This window comes from Meleagris gallopavo, chromosome 11 (assembly GCF_000146605.3).
Source record: "Meleagris gallopavo isolate NT-WF06-2002-E0010 breed Aviagen turkey brand Nicholas breeding stock chromosome 11, Turkey_5.1, whole genome shotgun sequence".
Lineage (NCBI taxonomy): Eukaryota > Metazoa > Chordata > Aves > Galliformes > Phasianidae > Meleagris > Meleagris gallopavo.
This window is the reverse complement of record NC_015021.2, coordinates 9,466,690-9,484,566: the sequence shown is the minus strand read 5'-3', so window position 1 is coordinate 9,484,566 and position 17,877 is coordinate 9,466,690. Positions and strand designations below refer to the sequence as shown.

General features: G+C 43.0%; 2 protein-coding genes across 7 annotated transcripts; both read right to left on the bottom strand.

Annotated features, from left to right (window-relative positions):
* Window positions 1-725: 725 nt before the first annotated feature.
* RNF168 (ring finger protein 168) lies at window positions 726-9,524 on the bottom strand. Of its 2 annotated transcripts, XM_019618886.2 has the most exons (8): window positions 9,144-9,510; window positions 8,277-8,639; window positions 7,836-8,178; window positions 6,558-6,634; window positions 5,537-5,713; window positions 4,882-5,006; window positions 4,497-4,584; window positions 726-3,554 (listed from the first exon to the last, which is right to left on the bottom strand). In XM_019618886.2, the coding sequence occupies exons 3-8, from the start codon at window positions 8,134-8,136 to the stop codon at window positions 2,511-2,513; spliced, it is 1,812 nt and encodes a 603-aa protein (XP_019474431.1). In that variant the 5' UTR covers window positions 8,137-8,178; window positions 8,277-8,639; window positions 9,144-9,510; the 3' UTR covers window positions 726-2,510. The 2 variants fall into 2 exon arrangements, with proteins under 2 accessions (XP_019474431.1, XP_010714845.1); XM_010716543.3 differs by lacking the exon at window positions 8,277-8,639 and having other exon boundaries at window positions 9,144-9,524.
* Window positions 9,525-13,991: 4,467 nt separating this feature from the next.
* WDR53 (WD repeat domain 53) lies at window positions 13,992-17,725 on the bottom strand. 5 transcript variants are annotated; one of them, XM_019618898.2, is made up of 3 exons: window positions 17,644-17,725; window positions 16,797-17,236; window positions 13,992-15,227 (listed from the first exon to the last, which is right to left on the bottom strand). In XM_019618898.2, exons 2-3 carry the CDS (start codon window positions 16,818-16,820, stop codon window positions 14,640-14,642), a joined length of 612 nt encoding a protein of 203 aa, XP_019474443.1. In that variant the 5' UTR covers window positions 16,821-17,236; window positions 17,644-17,725; the 3' UTR covers window positions 13,992-14,639. The 5 variants fall into 5 exon arrangements, with proteins under 5 accessions (XP_019474443.1, XP_019474445.1, XP_019474441.1 ...); XM_019618900.2 differs by having other exon boundaries at window positions 17,188-17,236; XM_019618896.1 differs by lacking the exon at window positions 17,644-17,725 and having other exon boundaries at window positions 17,188-17,637.
* Window positions 17,726-17,877: the final 152 nt, after the last annotated feature.

Below are 17,877 nucleotides of genomic sequence, written 5' to 3'. Positions count from 1 at the left end.
CCCAGCAAATACACATCTACCCCCAAAATTGTATTCCTGTACAATTCTGACTTTTGAAATGGCTTCTTTCTGCACTTTTTGTATTTATGTGCAGTTGAACCATAGCTGCAGGATTTGTTATTGATGGCAATGAAGTAAGCCTTTAAAATGCAAAAAAGCCCCCTCCATATTGTCTAAGTCCTACCTTTTAACTGAGATTAGTTGAGTCCATTTATAAACCTTATGTGGTAACCATCATATTAAGAGGAAAAGAAAGAATGCACAAAACAGCTGTGGAGGCAAAGGGAATGAAACTGCTGCTATATGTGACAGTCTCACATACTGGGGCACACTGAGCTACAAATGAAATAGCTCACGCTGCCAAAGGAAAGCCTTCCCTCTCCCTTGCTCTCTCCCACCTCCATTCCCTTCAGGATCTTTAACTGGTTCATAGAGAGCTCAGAATGCTAAAGCATTCAAAGAAAGAAGGAATTCTCTCTCACTGCTGGTTATAGTTTCATTATACCAGAACTTGAGAAAATAAAATCAGTAGGAGCACGTGGTGCTTCTGATCACTTACTTGAGAAAGGGCTGCAGATATCAGGTGCCATGCTCTCAGAAAGAGGTTCTCCATGCCAAAGCAGGGACCAGTTTTTGAACAAGTTAAAAATAAACATCAAACTTGATAAATCGATTTTAAGACAGGGCTGAATTGAGACTTACGAACAAAACTCTTCATTCTCAGCTGTTCTGGAAATAAGAGTTTACTTATTACATGCTTATCATGACAGGAAAAGCATCTTAAGCACAGAAACAGTCAATACCTCAGCCCTGAAGAACACTGTAATCAGCAACTGAGTACATCTAACTGCCTGGGTGAGATGAAAACAAACTGAAATCAGAATTACACAGAAAGGGGACTATATCAAATGAAGACTTCCAGTGCTATGGTTAAGGCAGCACTGGGAAAAATGAATTATTTGCAACAGGTCACCTGTAGCTTTTTCAAGAAGGCTCTTTGAATACTCCACTTATTTAGGAGAAACCCAACAGTATCAGAGATGTGCCATCAAGTTAAAATAATAAAAAAAATTTCTAGCTTGGTCTCATTTCTTTCAGGGTTTTTTTTTTTTTTTTAATGTTTTGTGGTTTGCTTGTTTGTTTTTTAACTTACATAACATCAGAAGTTACCGCTTTAAATATGTTACAAGTTTCCCAGAGCTGTGTTAAAGTCTACAGATCACCCATAAGATTTCAAGCGTGTACTTTTTTGAACATTTGCTATTCAGCAAGGAGCACGCACAGGTCAGCAGTGTAAGTTGGTGTTTTGCTCTCATTCAAAAATGTATACTTCAGAAATATATCATTACATTCAAAGAAAAGCCAAAAGACGGGCTTCACAACAGCAAAATAGAAAACTATGTAACAGGAACGCTACCTGCTGACTAACAGCTAGCAAACTGTTCCAAAGGCCTCAACTTGGCAGAACTGTCAGCTTCACAGAATGTCTAAACTAATTCTTTTTAATTATTTTACCATCAAACTCAACTGGAAGACAGTATTTTCTAGTCCTTCAGAAAATAATAATAATGGAGCAACAGTTACAGCCAGGCATAGTAGTTGAACTCCAGCTGAAAGTTAAATTAAGTCAATACTGGTAACTCTAGTTGCTTCTCCCCCGTTTGGTTTTACTTTCTCCATCATAACTGTGTCCTGGACTAATCATTTTTGAATATTGGGTACTTATAATCAGCCTCAAGTCAGTTTGAGCACATGGAAGTTAAATAGCAGTAAATCCAGGCAAGGTTGTGTAAGTTACAGGCTGCTAACAACAAGAAAACAAAATGAACAGAAGTAAATGCGAGCCCACAACCACTTCTGTCATTGGCATCTATGAGAGATCCTTGCCTTTGAGTGATCCTTTTTTTCCCCTTTGCCTAAGAAAGGTGTTACTCTGTGAGAGGATAAGAGAGAGGGAAAATATCTTTGCAAGACTGGCTTATCTGGTTACAATTCGTTTAACTGCCAAGCAAACAATGCAATTCAACAAATAAACCAAATTCCAGTAACATCCTTCAACAGTGCCTGTGCCTTCTAAAGCCTCAGTCTCACAGTTAGCAGACAACCAGAGATACAGACGCACATCTTTGCTTCCTCTGGGGAACGTGCAGTCCCCACAAAAGGCTCTGAACTCTCATTCTAAGACCATCAGTTACTTTGAATTTCAAACAATAACAGTATTTACATTCCAGCATAAAAAAAAAACAGCTTGAAAATGCAAGTCCTAGAAAAGAAGCCATAGTTAAGAGAGGACTAATTAAAAATGTTAAGGTCTAGAGGCCTAAGTTATTTAAACTTCTCAAAAACATTCACAGTACATTTTAATAGACAGTTTTGGTCACTCTTGCAGCCCAAAGCCCAACCCTCAAAACCATCAATTTTCTAACTGTTTAAGAGAAGCTTTGCCTGACACAGGGATACCATGGTTTTAATTCCAATTAATTTAACCACGTGTTTGTGGTTCTGCTGTTCTACTCAGTAACAGGGCTTTTAAGCATCTGAAGGATTGTCTTTTGTTTTCTCTTAGGCAGTGAATGAACATCATTTGAATCACTGGTGTTAACAACACAATTCAAGACTTTTCCACTGCTGGGTGATTTCATTCGGACTCTGGTAGGAGACTGCCAGTTTTCATTGCAAGAACCTTTCCGACCCTTGTAGTGATTTGTTTCACTCTGTTTTTTCGATACTTTTGAATCCTTTGCCATCTTAGAGCTTCCTTTTCTAGAAGAGTCTTTCACAGATTGAGGTGTTTTAGTACGAAGAAGATACTCATCTGGAGATCCTTTTTGTCGGTTAAGTAACCTCTCCTCTTTGTTGAACTGTCTTTGCAGCTGCAGAGCCAGAAGCCTATCCTGCTCTTCTTGCATATGTCTTTCATGGAGCTCCTGCTCAAAGGCTTTCTGCATTTGCAAATTAAAGTCACTTTTCCACTCCGCTTCCTCCTCCAAAGTTCCTGGAAAAGTTCTTCTCCTCTTGTCAACCACACCCAAGTCAACCACTGCTTCAGCCAGTTGTTCTGGAGACTTTCTTTTGGGAGCCTCCTTAGTGTTTGGCAAACTCTCTGGTTTCTTTTCATCTGCATTTCCAGCCGTCTTCAGGAGATCACCTTTTACACTTTTGCTGTCAGACATGGATTTTATTGCTAACTGAATACAAGTACTAGTTTCAGCACAGTTTTCAAGGTTTATGCTATCTACATGAGTTAAACTGTCACTGTCCAACACTATTCCATCTTCTCCTTTGGATGTGGGAAGAACTGTTCTAGCCCCTTCTTCTGCAATTCCACAAGTTGTATGTAGAAGTTCATCTCTGAGACAGTTTGGTTCATGTGTATTTTTTTGCTTGACAGTTGTGGTCTCTGAAGCTGAGGCATTTAGGAAGTTAATGTACGTCTGCATAAACAAATCCTCGGCACTGGAACATTTGGTCACACCACTCAGCTGTGGAGACAGCGTTGGCATTTCCTCTTGCTCATCTTGCCCCTCAGCACTGCTGCCTTCATTGTTACTGATCTGAAGAAAAGAGAAAGAGATCTCAAGTTAAATGCATTTATTAAAAGCCAATGGATGTAAATAAAATGCAAATCTGTTTTATCATAGCTGCACTGCTCATAACTACTCCGGGATATTAACTTGGATTCTTCTCTAACAAGAATGAATAAACAGCATTGTTAAATAAGTATTCAGAACAACCTGCAGAAGCATAGCTGGGAGACTGAAAAGAACTGCAGCATTCTCCTGTTATCAATGACTCCAATCAGCTGCTCAAGGTATTAGCCTGCTCATCTTCAGAGCTTAGAAAGAAAGATGCAGACAAACGTGAACCGTGAAAATCAGAATGCAACCTCCCTGAATGAGCTCCAGAATAATCACTATGGTGTTTTATACGCCATCAGCTGCAGCTCAGAGCTCACTGAAAATCTTAATGTAAACAGCAAGCATTTACACCTTCAAAAACCAGGAGTATGCATTATTGAGATCACAAAAATAAATCCAAAACAGAACTGCCAAACTAGAGGAAAAACTCAAAGTAGTTAAAATTGTTTGTGGACATGGTGACAATCTGTGAATGGAAGAGACCTGGGTCTATTTCTAAATACAGAGGTTGGTGGCCCTGCATGCAGCAGAGGGGTTGGAGCTTGATGATCCTTGAGGTCCCTTCCAACCCAAGCCATTCTATGGTTCTATGATTCAAAGTTCTTGTCAATATTCAAGTTTAGTTAACCAAAGCCTGTGTGCAGATATACAAGGTAACCATAAAATAAGCTGCAGGTGTGCGTCTGCTGACTGTCAAATGTGGTTTCTTCCCTTTCCACTTTTGGGAATCATGAATAATGAGACAGCTGATGAAATAGATATATGGACTGCCCAGTGCTGATAGGCATTACTACAGACAAAGCAGAGAGTAACCTGCAATTGCTAACGTTGAGATTTGTAACAAAATGATTCTATTACCACAAATCCAGGGTTAGTCCCGCCTCCCTCTGTTGCTCTGGAGAATGAAGCTGATCGCGATGTGTGACGATGCTTTGGAGTCAGGTACCTTAAAGGCAGGAAAAACAAAACAAAAACAACTTGTTAAAACCTTTTTTCTTTCTTTGCATTGCCAGTCCCTTGTATTAATCATGATCTCGGGTTCGTTCTGACAATAACAAGAGGGGTGAGGATCTCTCTTCTCCTTGTTATCATATAAGGAGATGTTTCAATATCCAATAGCCTATATTTGCCCAAATTATACAGGGAAGTCAGGCTGCAAGAGTCCAAGGAAGCACATGGAACAGCAAGGCACTATAATGAGAAACAGATCACTAATCATAAAACAGAAACTTGGCTGTCTTACTTCTGGATGTCTCCAGAGTTGCTTGGTTTGTTCTTCATCTTGCACAAATTAGCTGGGAGTGATTCACGTGAGAGGCTGTCTCCTTGTGAAGAACTGCTTAGCACGTGTTCTCCCAAACTGTCATTCTTCAGTGACAAAGAAAAATAGCATTATATAAAACAAACCACAACACACAAACAGGAGAACTACTTCTGTCCTTCTGCTACAGAATCAGTTACTTCTGACCAAGGAATTCCAGAAAAAAAAATTAAAAATTTAAAAAATCCCAAATCCAAGTTAAATTTTTTCAAACATCATTTGTTCCTTTCTTCAGTACATGAAGATATAGACCTCAATTTCTTTCAACGCAGAATTTTTAAATTCACAGGGGAAAGGAAGTAGCCAGAAGAAAACCAATGTTTTAAAATGTTTTGCAGCAAAAAATTCCTACACCATTTCAAGTGCTTGCTATACATGTAGAAATGCTTGGAGGTACTTCACCCTCATGCTGGTTGATCAAAAGTTAATGGTCAGTCTAGGCGCTAAAGTACTGACAGCTGACAACAAATGCAATTCAGGCAAATTTAAGTTATTCAGAAGTTTAACTTTTGCTCTAAAAAGTCTGAGTTGCTTACACTAAATGGACATTACAAAACCCCCTTTTATGTTAACTCACCAAGCTGTTACTGAGCTGCCATGCCAACTCCTCATCTTGTTTAAGCTGTTTCTCCATCTCCTTTCGTCTTTCTTCTGCCAATCTGTGCTCTTCCTCTTCTTCTGCTAGCAGCTTTTGAATGTATTCCTCACTTGCTTTGTTCTCTTCTTGCTCATGTGCTCGCCTTTCTGCCTCCACCTGAGAAAAAATTGTTTTTAAGGTACGCAGTTGCCATAGCACCATGCTATGCATCAGAATCTCTTCACTAACACTCTTTCCATGGAAACAGCTCAAATGAAATCACTCCAGCTGTACGTCCCACAGAATGTGCTTGATCAGAAAAGTTTACAAAATTTAAAGCCCCAAAGCCTCTAAATAAAGAAAACAGAGCCTTAAACAGAAGTCCATTTTTCAGCCTCGATTTTGAGTGGTAGACGCTAAGCCTGCAGTATGACAGCTTGACCAATACCTGAAGGTGGCATAAGCTGAAACTGCCACAAGAAAATGCATCCGTAAGCCAACACACATTGCTGAATAAACAAGGTCTGCTCTTCCAGCTTAAGTCAACTGTGCATCTGAACTGAAGACTGTCACCTTCCACTGTTAGCAACAGCTGTTAGCTCTTGCTGAAGAACACACACTTTGTCCTCCCTCTCTTCTTTCACATGGGATCCAGACCTCAGAAGCAACACATCAGTGGTAGCACAGATTAGCATCATAACCAGAAGGTTATGACATAGGTTTACTTCTGGCTATTAAGTTTCAAATCTCAGTAAGGTTTTTTTTCCCCTTATTCAACATTTCTTTTACGTAGAGGCTATAGAGCCTTCTTACATACCGCCTTGTAGCTATGTAGCCTTCTTAGAGTCAATATAGGATAAAAATGGAATTCATGCAACAGGAATGACCAGCATGTTCTTGTAGCAACACTGCCCTTTTAAGTACCTTCCCTTCTTTGTTAAACATTTCAGCTGTTTGTGGGAACAATTAAAATGACTAGAGTCAAAGCATTTTGTACTTTTAAATACATTTTTAGACTTACCTTGCTAACCTCTGCTTCATATTCCTGTCTCAGTTCCCCAGGTTTGCTCAGCTGGTGTTGTGGATGGGGGACAAAGACTAATTAAGAGGAAGGGGGTAATAAAAAAGAGTGAGCAACAAAGCAAAATCATGACATTCAACAATAAAACATTTTAACAAAAGATCATTTCCATACCTTGTGACAGGAATGACTTAAGTCAAGCCTTTGGAACAAAGTAAAATAATTCAAAATACAAAAGATGAAAGCAAGTATATTACAAAGCAGCAGGAACAGACAGTATTTTCCAAGCCCTGTATACAAAGCAAATATGCATACTGATAATAACTCTTGTTTTTTGCCTCTAACGACTTCACTGTAAGCAAAAAAAGTGGAACTGTGTTGTAAGGAAGGCCAACCAAAGGAGTTTGAAATACTATCCACTTTTCAATTTATTCACTTGCTTTTTAAATATTTTGCTTTCTGCTAAGGATGTTCTGTTCCAGCTAGAACACTCCATTCTGTTAGCCCTTCAAAACATTCAGGATTCTGAGTTCTGTGTCATTTTAATACAACAGACCCAAAAGATACTACGAAAAACTTGTTCATATGTTCTATTAAGAAATTCTAAGGTTACTATGTTTTTCTCGGAGTTGTGTTAAACATCCAATGCCAGTGCTGGTACTGACCATGCTGGGAAGAACAGGAAGAGGTGTGGCCTCTCCCAGATATAAAACTATCAGAAGAGATCAAATTTGAATGGAGGTTACAGCATAATAAACCCCCATGCCCTTCTTCAGGGAGAGAATCAGATTTCATTTCCTGTTGTCTAACATCACAATTTTAGGCTCTAAGACTCTTAGACAGACTGAAGAACCTGGAATTTCTAATGAAACTAATTGAGGGTATCTAAAAGTTGAAAATAAATCACCCAGGTTTAACCATTTGACATACTTGATAAGGATAAACACACCCACAAACACTCTGGTTAAAGATCTTACAGCAGTTGTATCAGTAATAGCTGTTTCTGCAAGGACAAAGAACCGTACAGCAACATATTGTGCAAAAAGCAGGAACAAATATCCACTGAAATGATGAGACAATATTACTTACTCTGTACTACAGAAAACAAAAGGCATGGCCACTACCCTGCCGTGCAAGTCTCTTTCACAGGACAGCTCTGCACTGCATTTTCTAGCAACAACTCTGCGCATCTATGCACAGTATCTTCTTTCACAACATCCAAAGTCCACCTGTACTAATTACTTTGGTAAAGCACAGGACAAGTGACATCTTACTTACTTTCCTCTTCCAAATCCTGTCCGTTAATTCTCCGCTCACATTCCTTCGGATATTTCTTCTGAATCTTCTCCCAGAGTTCCCAGTTGATGAGAGTATTCCTGCGGGCATTATATCGTGCCCAAGAAGAGACTCGACGCCGACAAAAGGGGCAGCAAAGACTTGCATTTTCAACTGTCAGCTGGAAACAAGAATTACAGATGGTATGGTTGCACGGCAGCGTCACGGGCTCCACAAAGATCTCCATGCAGATCTGGCAGAGGCAGTCATCTAAGGAAAGGGGAGCCTCCGATTTCTTTGACATATTGACTTGAAGCTCAGGAATGAGACAAATTAACAGCAGTACCTGAAAGCAGAAAGAAATGTGTATTTTAACAAACTGTTTTCTAAGTACCCTACAAAAAGCTCAGCATATTTAAGAAAGCTGGTAACTTTTTGACTTACAGGGGAAGATGCAAGTCTTAACAGAAGTCCCTGTGAAACAAGGATTCCTACTGCAGTTTCCTGTGAACTGCAGCAAGTACATTGGCATATAGCAGGGAGATAGAAACATGGGAAAAAGAGGTAAAGAAAGTCTTTCAGGATTTATTTTCTCATAGTTACAAGCTAGGGTCATGCTTGGTGGATGTTATCACAGTTACTGAATTAACTTTCAAATTAGTCCATTTTTTGCTATTTGCGCATCCTTCAAAAGTTGATTCTAGTACAGCTTAGCTCCACACGAAGGTGAAATACAACATATCTCCCTGTGCATCAGAGGCTTTTCCTTAGAGAGAAGGGTCTTCCACATTCATTCATTTGCTTAAGCTGGAAGGCAAAAGTCAAAGTGCCTTTTAAGTCTTACAAACATAAGCAAAGATCTAACCAACGTATTCAGTAATTCAGTGCCTCCCACCACGACCTGCACACCTTCAAACAGTGGGGATCACCCAGCTCTTCTGTCACCAACCCTCCTCAAATGGCTCTTCGCTTACCCAGAACATGGTGCAACAGAAAGAAAGAACAAAAGACACCCCCATCCCACCCCACAGGAAAAGGGACAAAAATATGATTTTTCAAGCTACAAAAATTAAGAAAAAAAGGTAAAGCACCAGGTATTGCACAAAGGTAGAGCTTTGTGACAGAGGCTGTGACAGTTTGACCCCGATAACCCACAGAAGAAGCTGACATTGAGACAGAGGCACAAGAAGGCGGCTTTTGGTGATTTTGCTCTTCCTTAATACAACAAGTCCTTTATTTTTCAGCTTGATAACATGGAGACACCCAGCGGAGCAGCTCCCTGTAACAAACCACCCGCACAGTCCGTATTACCTCTGCTGGGACAGGAGTTTCAGGCATACACGCAGATTTCCACACAGCGAGCGGGGTAAAGGCGGGCCTGCGGCTCCAGAAGGGCGGGGATCCTCACAGGGAGGCTGCGGGCCCGCGGGAGCGAGCGCAGGCCGAACATCGGCACGGTAACAGCTTACCACAGGGAGCGCGGGAACCGGAGCGCGGGAACCGGAGCGCGGGCCGCAGCTGCCTAAGCGCAGGACCGGGCCGCACGGCCCGCCGCTCTCACCTCCCAGTTCCGGCGCTCACAGGCCGCGCTCCGCCTTCACGGCAGCGGGCTGCTCCGCCCTGCGGGAACGCTGGCGCTCTGTGCGGAGGCCTCAAGGTGGCTGCAGTGAGCAGGAAGAGCCGCGGAGCTCCGTGCCGTGCGGCCCGGCGGCTTCCGGCTGGGTGCGGCGCTGCGCTGGGCGGCTGTGGGAGGAAGCGGTGCTGTAAGGCCGCCACCCGCACCGCACCGCTTCTCCAGAGGTCCTTGAGCAGCTGCTGCTCTGCTAAGTGATTTCAGCATGCCCTCTTAGAAGACAGAAATCCTCATGACATCCAACTCTAACCTCAGGTGCACAAAGTGCAATCTCCAGGCCTTGCTAGCAGAAGGGCATCAGAACATCCATGTTCTTTTTTCCCTGTCCCTGGTCTCTAGGAAGTGGTGTGGCTCTTTACCACACAAATATTTATTTCAAATAAAGCTGTCTACAGCTCGAATCAAACGACCCTTCCTGTTTCCATAGCACTTGGTAATTCAGGCTGTGTCCAGGCTGTACAAATACACACTGAAGTGCACTTACCACCCGCAGGTGCAGGGCACAGGACAGCTGGTGCTGGCCCTTCCCTGCTGCCCACCTGTCTCCAGCTCTGATGTCCACACTGCATCCTGGCTCTTCTCCTCTTCCAGAAGCTTGGCCTGCACCTCAAACTTCTGTGCCAGCTTCTGCAGGTTTGAGTCCAGGTCTTGGAACCGCATCTCCAAGGCTTGCAGCCTGCTTTCTACTCTAGAGAGTGGGAAACAAGCATTTGTTTAGAACCTGGGCCTCAACGTGTTGTGCTTTCTGCATGTGGTCACACATTCCACTGAACTGATCCACACCACATACTGAGGTTCCTCCCAAGTCAACTGTGAGTTCATTTACTTCTTTTGCAGATTTATACACCATTTGAAATTCCATCTTCTGATGCCACCTATGTTCCTTTGACCTTTCCTTGGTGTAGAAATCTCGTAACTTGTAAATGCAGACAGAGCCATAGGAAAGGTTTGTGTTAGGTATATCTGTGTTTGAGTCATCAACCATTTGTATGGATGTTAGTGGTAGGAGGTATTTTTATTTTTCTACCATTGCAGCTATTTCTGCTTTTACTTGTAGTGTCCTGATCTCCTCAACCCTTTTCATTTAACATCGAACAGAACTTCTCATTCTTCCCCAGATAACAAATTATGCAAATAATAAACCAAGCTGCCCTCAGTGGCTTTTGTTCTCTGCTGGCTTTTCCTGCTTTGGTTTTCCCTTTCATATGGTGGTTCTTCTGCAGAACATATGCATGACAGGAGGACCTTAGTGAAACAGCAATAACAACACTGCTGTGTTCTGTAGCTGGTATTTATTCACTGCTTTTTCATAGCTTGATATCTGCTGTAGTTTTCCTTATTAACAAACTGTATGTTTGAATATCCTAAACACATAATCCTAAATATGGTTTTTTTGTTTGTTTGTTTGTTTGTTTTTTAGTTTGAGCTTCCTCCACACAGCCTTTGCAGAAAAAAAACCCTGCTCCATTGAGAACTTAACCGTGTCTACTGGAAAGGAAGAGGGAATGGGACACTTTGTGCTCGTTTTCCATTCTTTGTTTTACTTGAGGAGTGGAGTTTGCTGGGCTTCTTTCATCCTGGTGGTGGCTTTCGTGAAGATAATGTTAAGTTTACCTCAGCTATATTATGTCAATGTCTGTTCTTCCCAATCCTGGGAACCTCAAAGCTATGGAAATATCCATCATCCAAAATTCCTTCCTAGATATGGAACAAATCACGGGGCGCATTGTACTTTAGTAGTGATTTATTAGAATATCAGCTGCTCCCATCAATTTGTGTGATTTTCTTTGTGTTTTACTGGCAGATCTTCAGGCTTCATCAACTAATTGCTACTTTTTATTACAAATAAAACTCTTTTTTTTTTTTTTTCCCCCCTTCTTCATCCATAGTTCTTTCCATGTTTCTGTTACTGTTATTATTGTATCATCCTTATGTTTAGGGAACTGGATCTTAAATTGCACTGTTGAACCTTGTATCAACATCTTTCTCTCTTGCTTGTTAAGGCCCTATTTCATTTTGTCTCTAGCAGTAACTTATTTTTCTTTTTTAACAAGTAGGATAAATCACACTCAGCATCTTTCAGGTGATGTGGATAGAGTTTTGCCAGTAGCCTTGTCTTCACCACGTGCTGGTTATCGAGATTGTGACAGAACAGTTAAACTAAGAGAAAAAGATCTAAATGAGTTCAGGTTCTCTGCTTGAAGTTCTTTGGAGAATACATACATTTAGTTTCTCCCTGGCATAGATTGGTTGGTATAGGATAACACTAGGAACCTGGAACACAGAGCTGGTGGAGTTTTTGTTGTCTGATGGTGATTTTCACATATGGAGAAGAGATTCTCCCTGTTACAGCAATACTGCTGTTGTAGCAGAGGGCTAATCTTTGAAGTATTTTTGTAATTTGAATATAAAAGCAAGTATCAATATCTGAAGCATTATTTCATGAGCAGAATTACTGCATTTCATCAGCAAGGATACTCATGCAGGACACTACGAATTCTTAGTACCTGTAAACCAGCTGTTCATGTGCACCTAAGCACACTTTCTTAGCTGATACCACTCACACAGCACAGATAGTGCATATGGAAATACATACATCCACTGAAAGGGAGCACTGTCTCACTTTGTCTTTTAATTATGTGGGTTTCAGACCCCTTTTCCACTCTTCCCTTCCTGACAAGCAGTGGCTGTGGCTCTCGTTTGGTGCTGCTGCTGTTGCCCACCTGGATGATCAGGCACCATCCAGCAGTGATGGTGCTGTCACATGCAGTGGAACACATGGACAGGTGCCAGCAGGGGAAGCAGGTGCCAGACCACTTTAATTGAAGCCAACGAACCTGTTGATCAAAGCTTTTTTGCAAGCCTCTTCACGTACAGGCTTTGGAAATGGAAGGTGACTCAGCGTTACCTATGTCCCAATTCCTTGGCCACAATGATTTTCTTTCTTAAAATATAGAAGGGTTTGTCTTGCTTTTTGTCAACTATGACCACTTGCTTCCTATCTTTGGACCCTGTAAGTGCTGATGTATTTTCCCAAATTTGGAAGTTCATTCCCAATCTCCCATTTACAGCAGAACTACAGCAGAGCTCAAACCAGAATTTCCTGTTACCGACTTGCTCCTGGCAGCACTTCGTGCAGCTACCAGGCTTTGCTGATCAAGCACTTGCACAGAATCCTGCAGCAAGCTGCCAGGACCAGCAGCTTGAAGCTGGCAAGGATGGCGTTCATGAAGTGCTGCAGCCTTTGTTCTGCCCCCTCCGTCTCCAACAAATAAAGGAGAATCAGAGGATTGTTCATGAACGACCCTCTTCCCACATACACACTGTATTTATTTACATCCTATTACCTGTGAAAATTTCCAAAGTACAGGTTACCTTGATAACAGACCACAGCATAATCTTATCTTCTCTCCCCCTGCCCCAGTCCTGCCACTTATCCTCATCCCCTAACACAGCATCAGCACAACCCTTGAAAGACCTGTTTAATGTCTTGCTCAAGGAGCGCAGGGATATGCTGTCTTTAGCCATCGTCCTGGAGAAAAGAAGTCAAGCAGGGGTCGGCTCCAGTCTCTCCCGAGGCAGTCAACACCACAGATGGGGGCTCTGACTCCTGCTGGAGGGTGATCGCACTGGGCTTTTAATAGACTGTACATCCAAATATAGCTCACAGATGCACAGACACATGCTCCTGAACGTACTACACATCAGATTACACAACTGGACCTCTGCTTCTGACGCACTGATCTCGTCTGTCTTCAGACATACAGGGAATAACGAGAAGAGGAAATCTAGTCTGCTTCTTTGCTGTTCTGGTTTATTTATCTGTACTGCCTTCAAGCTCTTCTCCTGGGCCAAAGTCTCCTGCTTTTAAAGGCTGTACAGATTGTTGTTTGGTTGTTTTCTTGTGTTGATGAAAAGCTGGATTTGAATGACTTGTACATGGCTGCAGGGAGCTGCTTCTGAGGGCAAAGAACAGTGAAACACACACCACTGAAATCTCATCCATAAAGGATGCAAATATTTGCAGGAGTTGGCAATGCAAAAAACAAACAAACAACTCTACATTTTTTTTCCATTAAAAAGAAAAAGTGAAGGCAAGTAATGTGCATCTGTCAACACCATAGCCAATGTAACAAGACAGCACAGAACCCAGATCGCTCAAGCAGGCCTGTGGCCAGCAGAAAGCTCTGAGTCTTCACCTGTGGAAACTTCAGGACAACCTGAAGGAAAAAAAAAAGTTTTTCTATTTTTTTTCTTGATTGTCCATTCCATGGGAAGTGTGGTATCAATCAGACATCATTTCTACCACCTCCAGCATTCTCCCCACATTCAACTTGCAAACTAACTGCCAAGTTTGGCTTGCAGCATTTCTAACAGCTTTGGGAAAGCCATGGAAGTATTTAGCTTAGGCAGAACAGTGCATTTGTCCCTTTGCATTTACCCTGATGGCCTATAAATAAACTTCTTGACAAAATTTTGCACAGTACCTATGTTAGGCAATATTAGAATGAATATAAACACACAAGAGCAGTGAGATAAAGCATTTATTAAGACAAATGTAGTAGTAATTTTTCTCTCTGGGAAAAACAGCTAAATGCAGACGACAGCTGACCCATTGGGCAGATGCTAACATTTTCCCCACCTTCTTTATTACTGCAGTGTGAAAAAAAGATCCAGTCGACAATGACTACTAATTTGATTGCTTGCTAGTAAGTTAAGGCTTCTCTAATCTTATATGCAAATAATGAAAACCATATTTCCAAGAAACCCAGCTCAAGCTAACTGTGGGACAGTTTAATAGGGAAAGTAAAATAAAGCACTGAAATTGTTTGAAACCGAAGGAACTCAGTTACATCTCTATTACTGGTCAGCATCCCCATTAAGCACAGTGGAATTCCATGTTAATTTTATTCCTCCAACTTCAGTTATGTCAGGACAGTTATGAACTAATTGCCAGCCTACAAGAAACAGGCTGCAGTGAGCACTACCAGCTGCTAAAAATGTAACACCAGGCCAATGACATCGTGAGCATCTGTGTGAGAACACAGCGAATCCCTTGCCATTCCTGAGAATGCAGGAGGCCTCATTGTTCAGTTCACTGCCAACAGATTTAATTGGAATCATATTTCGACTGTGGAGAAATGATTCTTCCCCAGAAATTTCTGTTTCAGTGCCTAAGACTCTGGCAACGGATAAACAGATATAGAACTACTCTGATCAGCAACTAATACTCTCCTGGAGCCTTTGATCTCTGTGCACGTAATCCAGTTCACCTTCTCTCCATGCTCAATGGTTAGCTTTGGTAAAATTCTAGCATGTTCATTTGAAGCCACTTGGTTGAGCTTTCCATCTTTTCTGGCAGCAGCAGCTGCTTGGCCCTTCCTTTTATGGAGTGACTTTGCTGGACTTTTCTGCTGCTTTCCAATGTCATTATTAACATCCCAGAGCAAGACTTTCCCATCGTTTCCCCCAGTCAACAACCAATATGATTCTGGAATGAAGAGGACTTGTGATACTCCTAAACTATGGCCTTTAAACTCCAGCTCACGTTCAAATTTGAGACCAGTGACTCGGAATATTCTGACTTTACCATCTTGAGCTCCACAGCCAAAGACGTTGCCGCACGATGCGACAGACAGGGAATGTGCAAGCGGGGGGTTAAAGAGCTGGCCGGCTGACTGCAGACTGTCTTCCTCTGTTCCACACTCCTGTAAGTTTGTGGTCCACAGGGGGCGAGCCTTCTGCAGGTTCCACAGCATAACCTTGGAAAAGATCAAAGGAATCAATCATTTATCCATTTTACTTCAAAGATCACCAACTGTAGCATCTGATTCTTAAGTAGAATTGGTTCCTTTTGCTAACAAAAATAAGATAAAGTGTTTTGCTCGGGCAGAGTAGGGGCCACGGATGAGCATAAGAGATTCAAGATCTGTTGTGCAAGATACGTTTGAAGTTCACCTAACAGACATGGCAAATCTTTACCACACGCTTTCCAAACCATGATAGTGCCCTTCCCAGCAGAGTTAATGGCTCAGACCTCTACAGCATAAAACGGATGGGAAAGCTGTTCTAAATGCTTTTCCATTCATCTCAGCAGTAATAATCACGATATACTGCTCATCTTAATTATTTAAAAGGAGGTTCAAGGAAACGTTAGCAGCGACTGAAGAGAGGTTCATCATTCTGAATGTTAGTTCTGTTTCTGCTACATAATTTTTCTAAGATAATCACTTCCTTTAATGTGCTTGAGAAATGGAGTAGCAAAAAGTAAACAGTAGTTCAGTCCCTGAATTTTAATCATATACATATTTATGCGCTTTTTATATTGCATTAGATCTGGTTTGTCCTGTTAGCATATGAAGATAGAGCACACTCTTCCTGATAAGATGGAGGTAGTTTGAGACTTGCTTTTGGAATGCCATGGCACCTGCAAGCTGCTCACTGTGCCTTCACGTGAATCCTGCTTCTACCACAGAACAATTCAAGCGCTACAGATTTACACTGCACCTGTTAAAATAATTCTCTGAATACTCTTACAGTATGAATTAAGACTTTTTTTTCCAAGGGCAGCGGATCTCAAAGCACAACTCAGTCTCCTGCAAATTGATATGCTGTTTGCTTATCCAGAATCCACGTGCTATTTCCTACTGCTTTCCTCTTTTAGCAGTCACTGCTGCTGCACAACTGCACAACTACTTTGCTACCAGCGACGGGGAAAACTTTTCTGTGATGACTGTGCAAAGCAGAGCACATCAGAGGGGCCAATCTTAACACGTAAGCCAAACACTCCCATTCTCATCACGGACAGCATCAGCTTCATGAATTCAACAAGTGGTGACAAGCGTTCTGCAAAGTAAGTATGTTCTGCCCTCGTGGCATTTCCCCTGCCTCCATGGCACCTCTGGAAATAACACTAACTACCAAAATTTCAGTTCTCATCAGCTGCTGCTGTTGTTTTTCTCACAAAGAAATAGTATATTAATGGTTACAGTTCTGATAAAAGCTTTCCAGCCATTTTAGGGATCTGAAATTAAGCAAACTGTGTAAGGTGCTGAGCATTTACTGCCGCACTTCAGCATCTCTGAGATGAAGCTTCTCAAAGCGCTCTATTTAAAATCCTATCTCAATGGTGGACAAATGCAGTTTTTTTAAAAACTTGGCAAAGTCAGAACTTGGGAAACTTCAACCAATCAACCTTAACTTGAATAAATAGACTTCCAGAATTTTGACAAACGGTGGCTTTAAAATAGAAAAAAGTTTTTAAGAACACAGCGAAACTGCTTGATGCTGTCAAAGGAAAGTTCCCCTAACACTGCCAGAACCACAGAGACCTTTGTAGAAGTGACAGTTTTCATCTCAGGCTAAAACAGGAACGTGGTCAGACCTCAACCACTGGAAAGGAAGTCCTGGGGTAGGTTCAGCCCAGAGCACAGGAGCCGAGCGGAGCCTCGTGGCGGCTGCAGCTCCTCACAGGGAGCGGACGGGCAGCGCTGAGCTGCGTGCTGAGGGAACGGCGTGGAGCTGCGTTGGGGAGGGGCGGCTGGGGGCAGGGAGAGGTTCTGCAGCACAGGGCGGTGGGCACGGCACAGCTCCGTGGCAGCGGGCACGGCCCTGACGCCAGAGCTCAGGGAGTGCTGGGACGCCGCTGTGAGACATCGGGTTTGGGTGGTGCTGTGTGGGGCCGGGGGTTGGCCTCAGTCATCCTTGTGGGTCCCTTCTAACCTGGGATGTTCTGTGATTCTGTGTGGCACGCAGAGAACAAAGGCTCCCCCTGACAAGGCAGAGAAGAAGTGTAAAAGGCAAAGAACATTCCACGAGGTTACTTCGAGCAGGGGATAAACTTAATAACATTCTCAGAGCAGCCAGGTAGTTCTGTCTCTGCGTTAAGTGCTCCAGCTGCCATCCGCTCTGCCTTGGGCACTATGTTTTCCTAAGGCAGCGCTCTGCCTGCAGCCACTCGCTCGGGATAACCGCTGGTTTCACACGGTAGGACAGAACTGACGCAGGCACAGCCGCTTTCTGCCGTCCTTCGATTCCCCCGTGCCAACCACATCCACACCGCGCCTACGAGCGAAGCCCGGGACGCAACACGGCACCGCGCCGCAGGAAGGCCCCGCGCCCCGGCTCCGGGTGGAGACGCGGGCAGCCTGCCGTCACCCGCCCCCGGCACAAAGTCACCTGCATGTCCAGTCCGCACGAGACGAGGCTCTGCGGCCTCCGCGGCCGAAAGGCGACGGAGGAGCAGATGTTGGCGTGCCTCAGGGAACGGACGACTTTCTCGCTCTCCAGATCCACGACCTTGACGGCCCCGGAGTCGTCCGCCGCGACCAGCAGGTCCCCGCTGTCGGCGACGGCCAGGCAGTTGATCTCGTCCTCGTTGTAGCGGAGGCGCTCCACTGGCTCCCGCAGCGC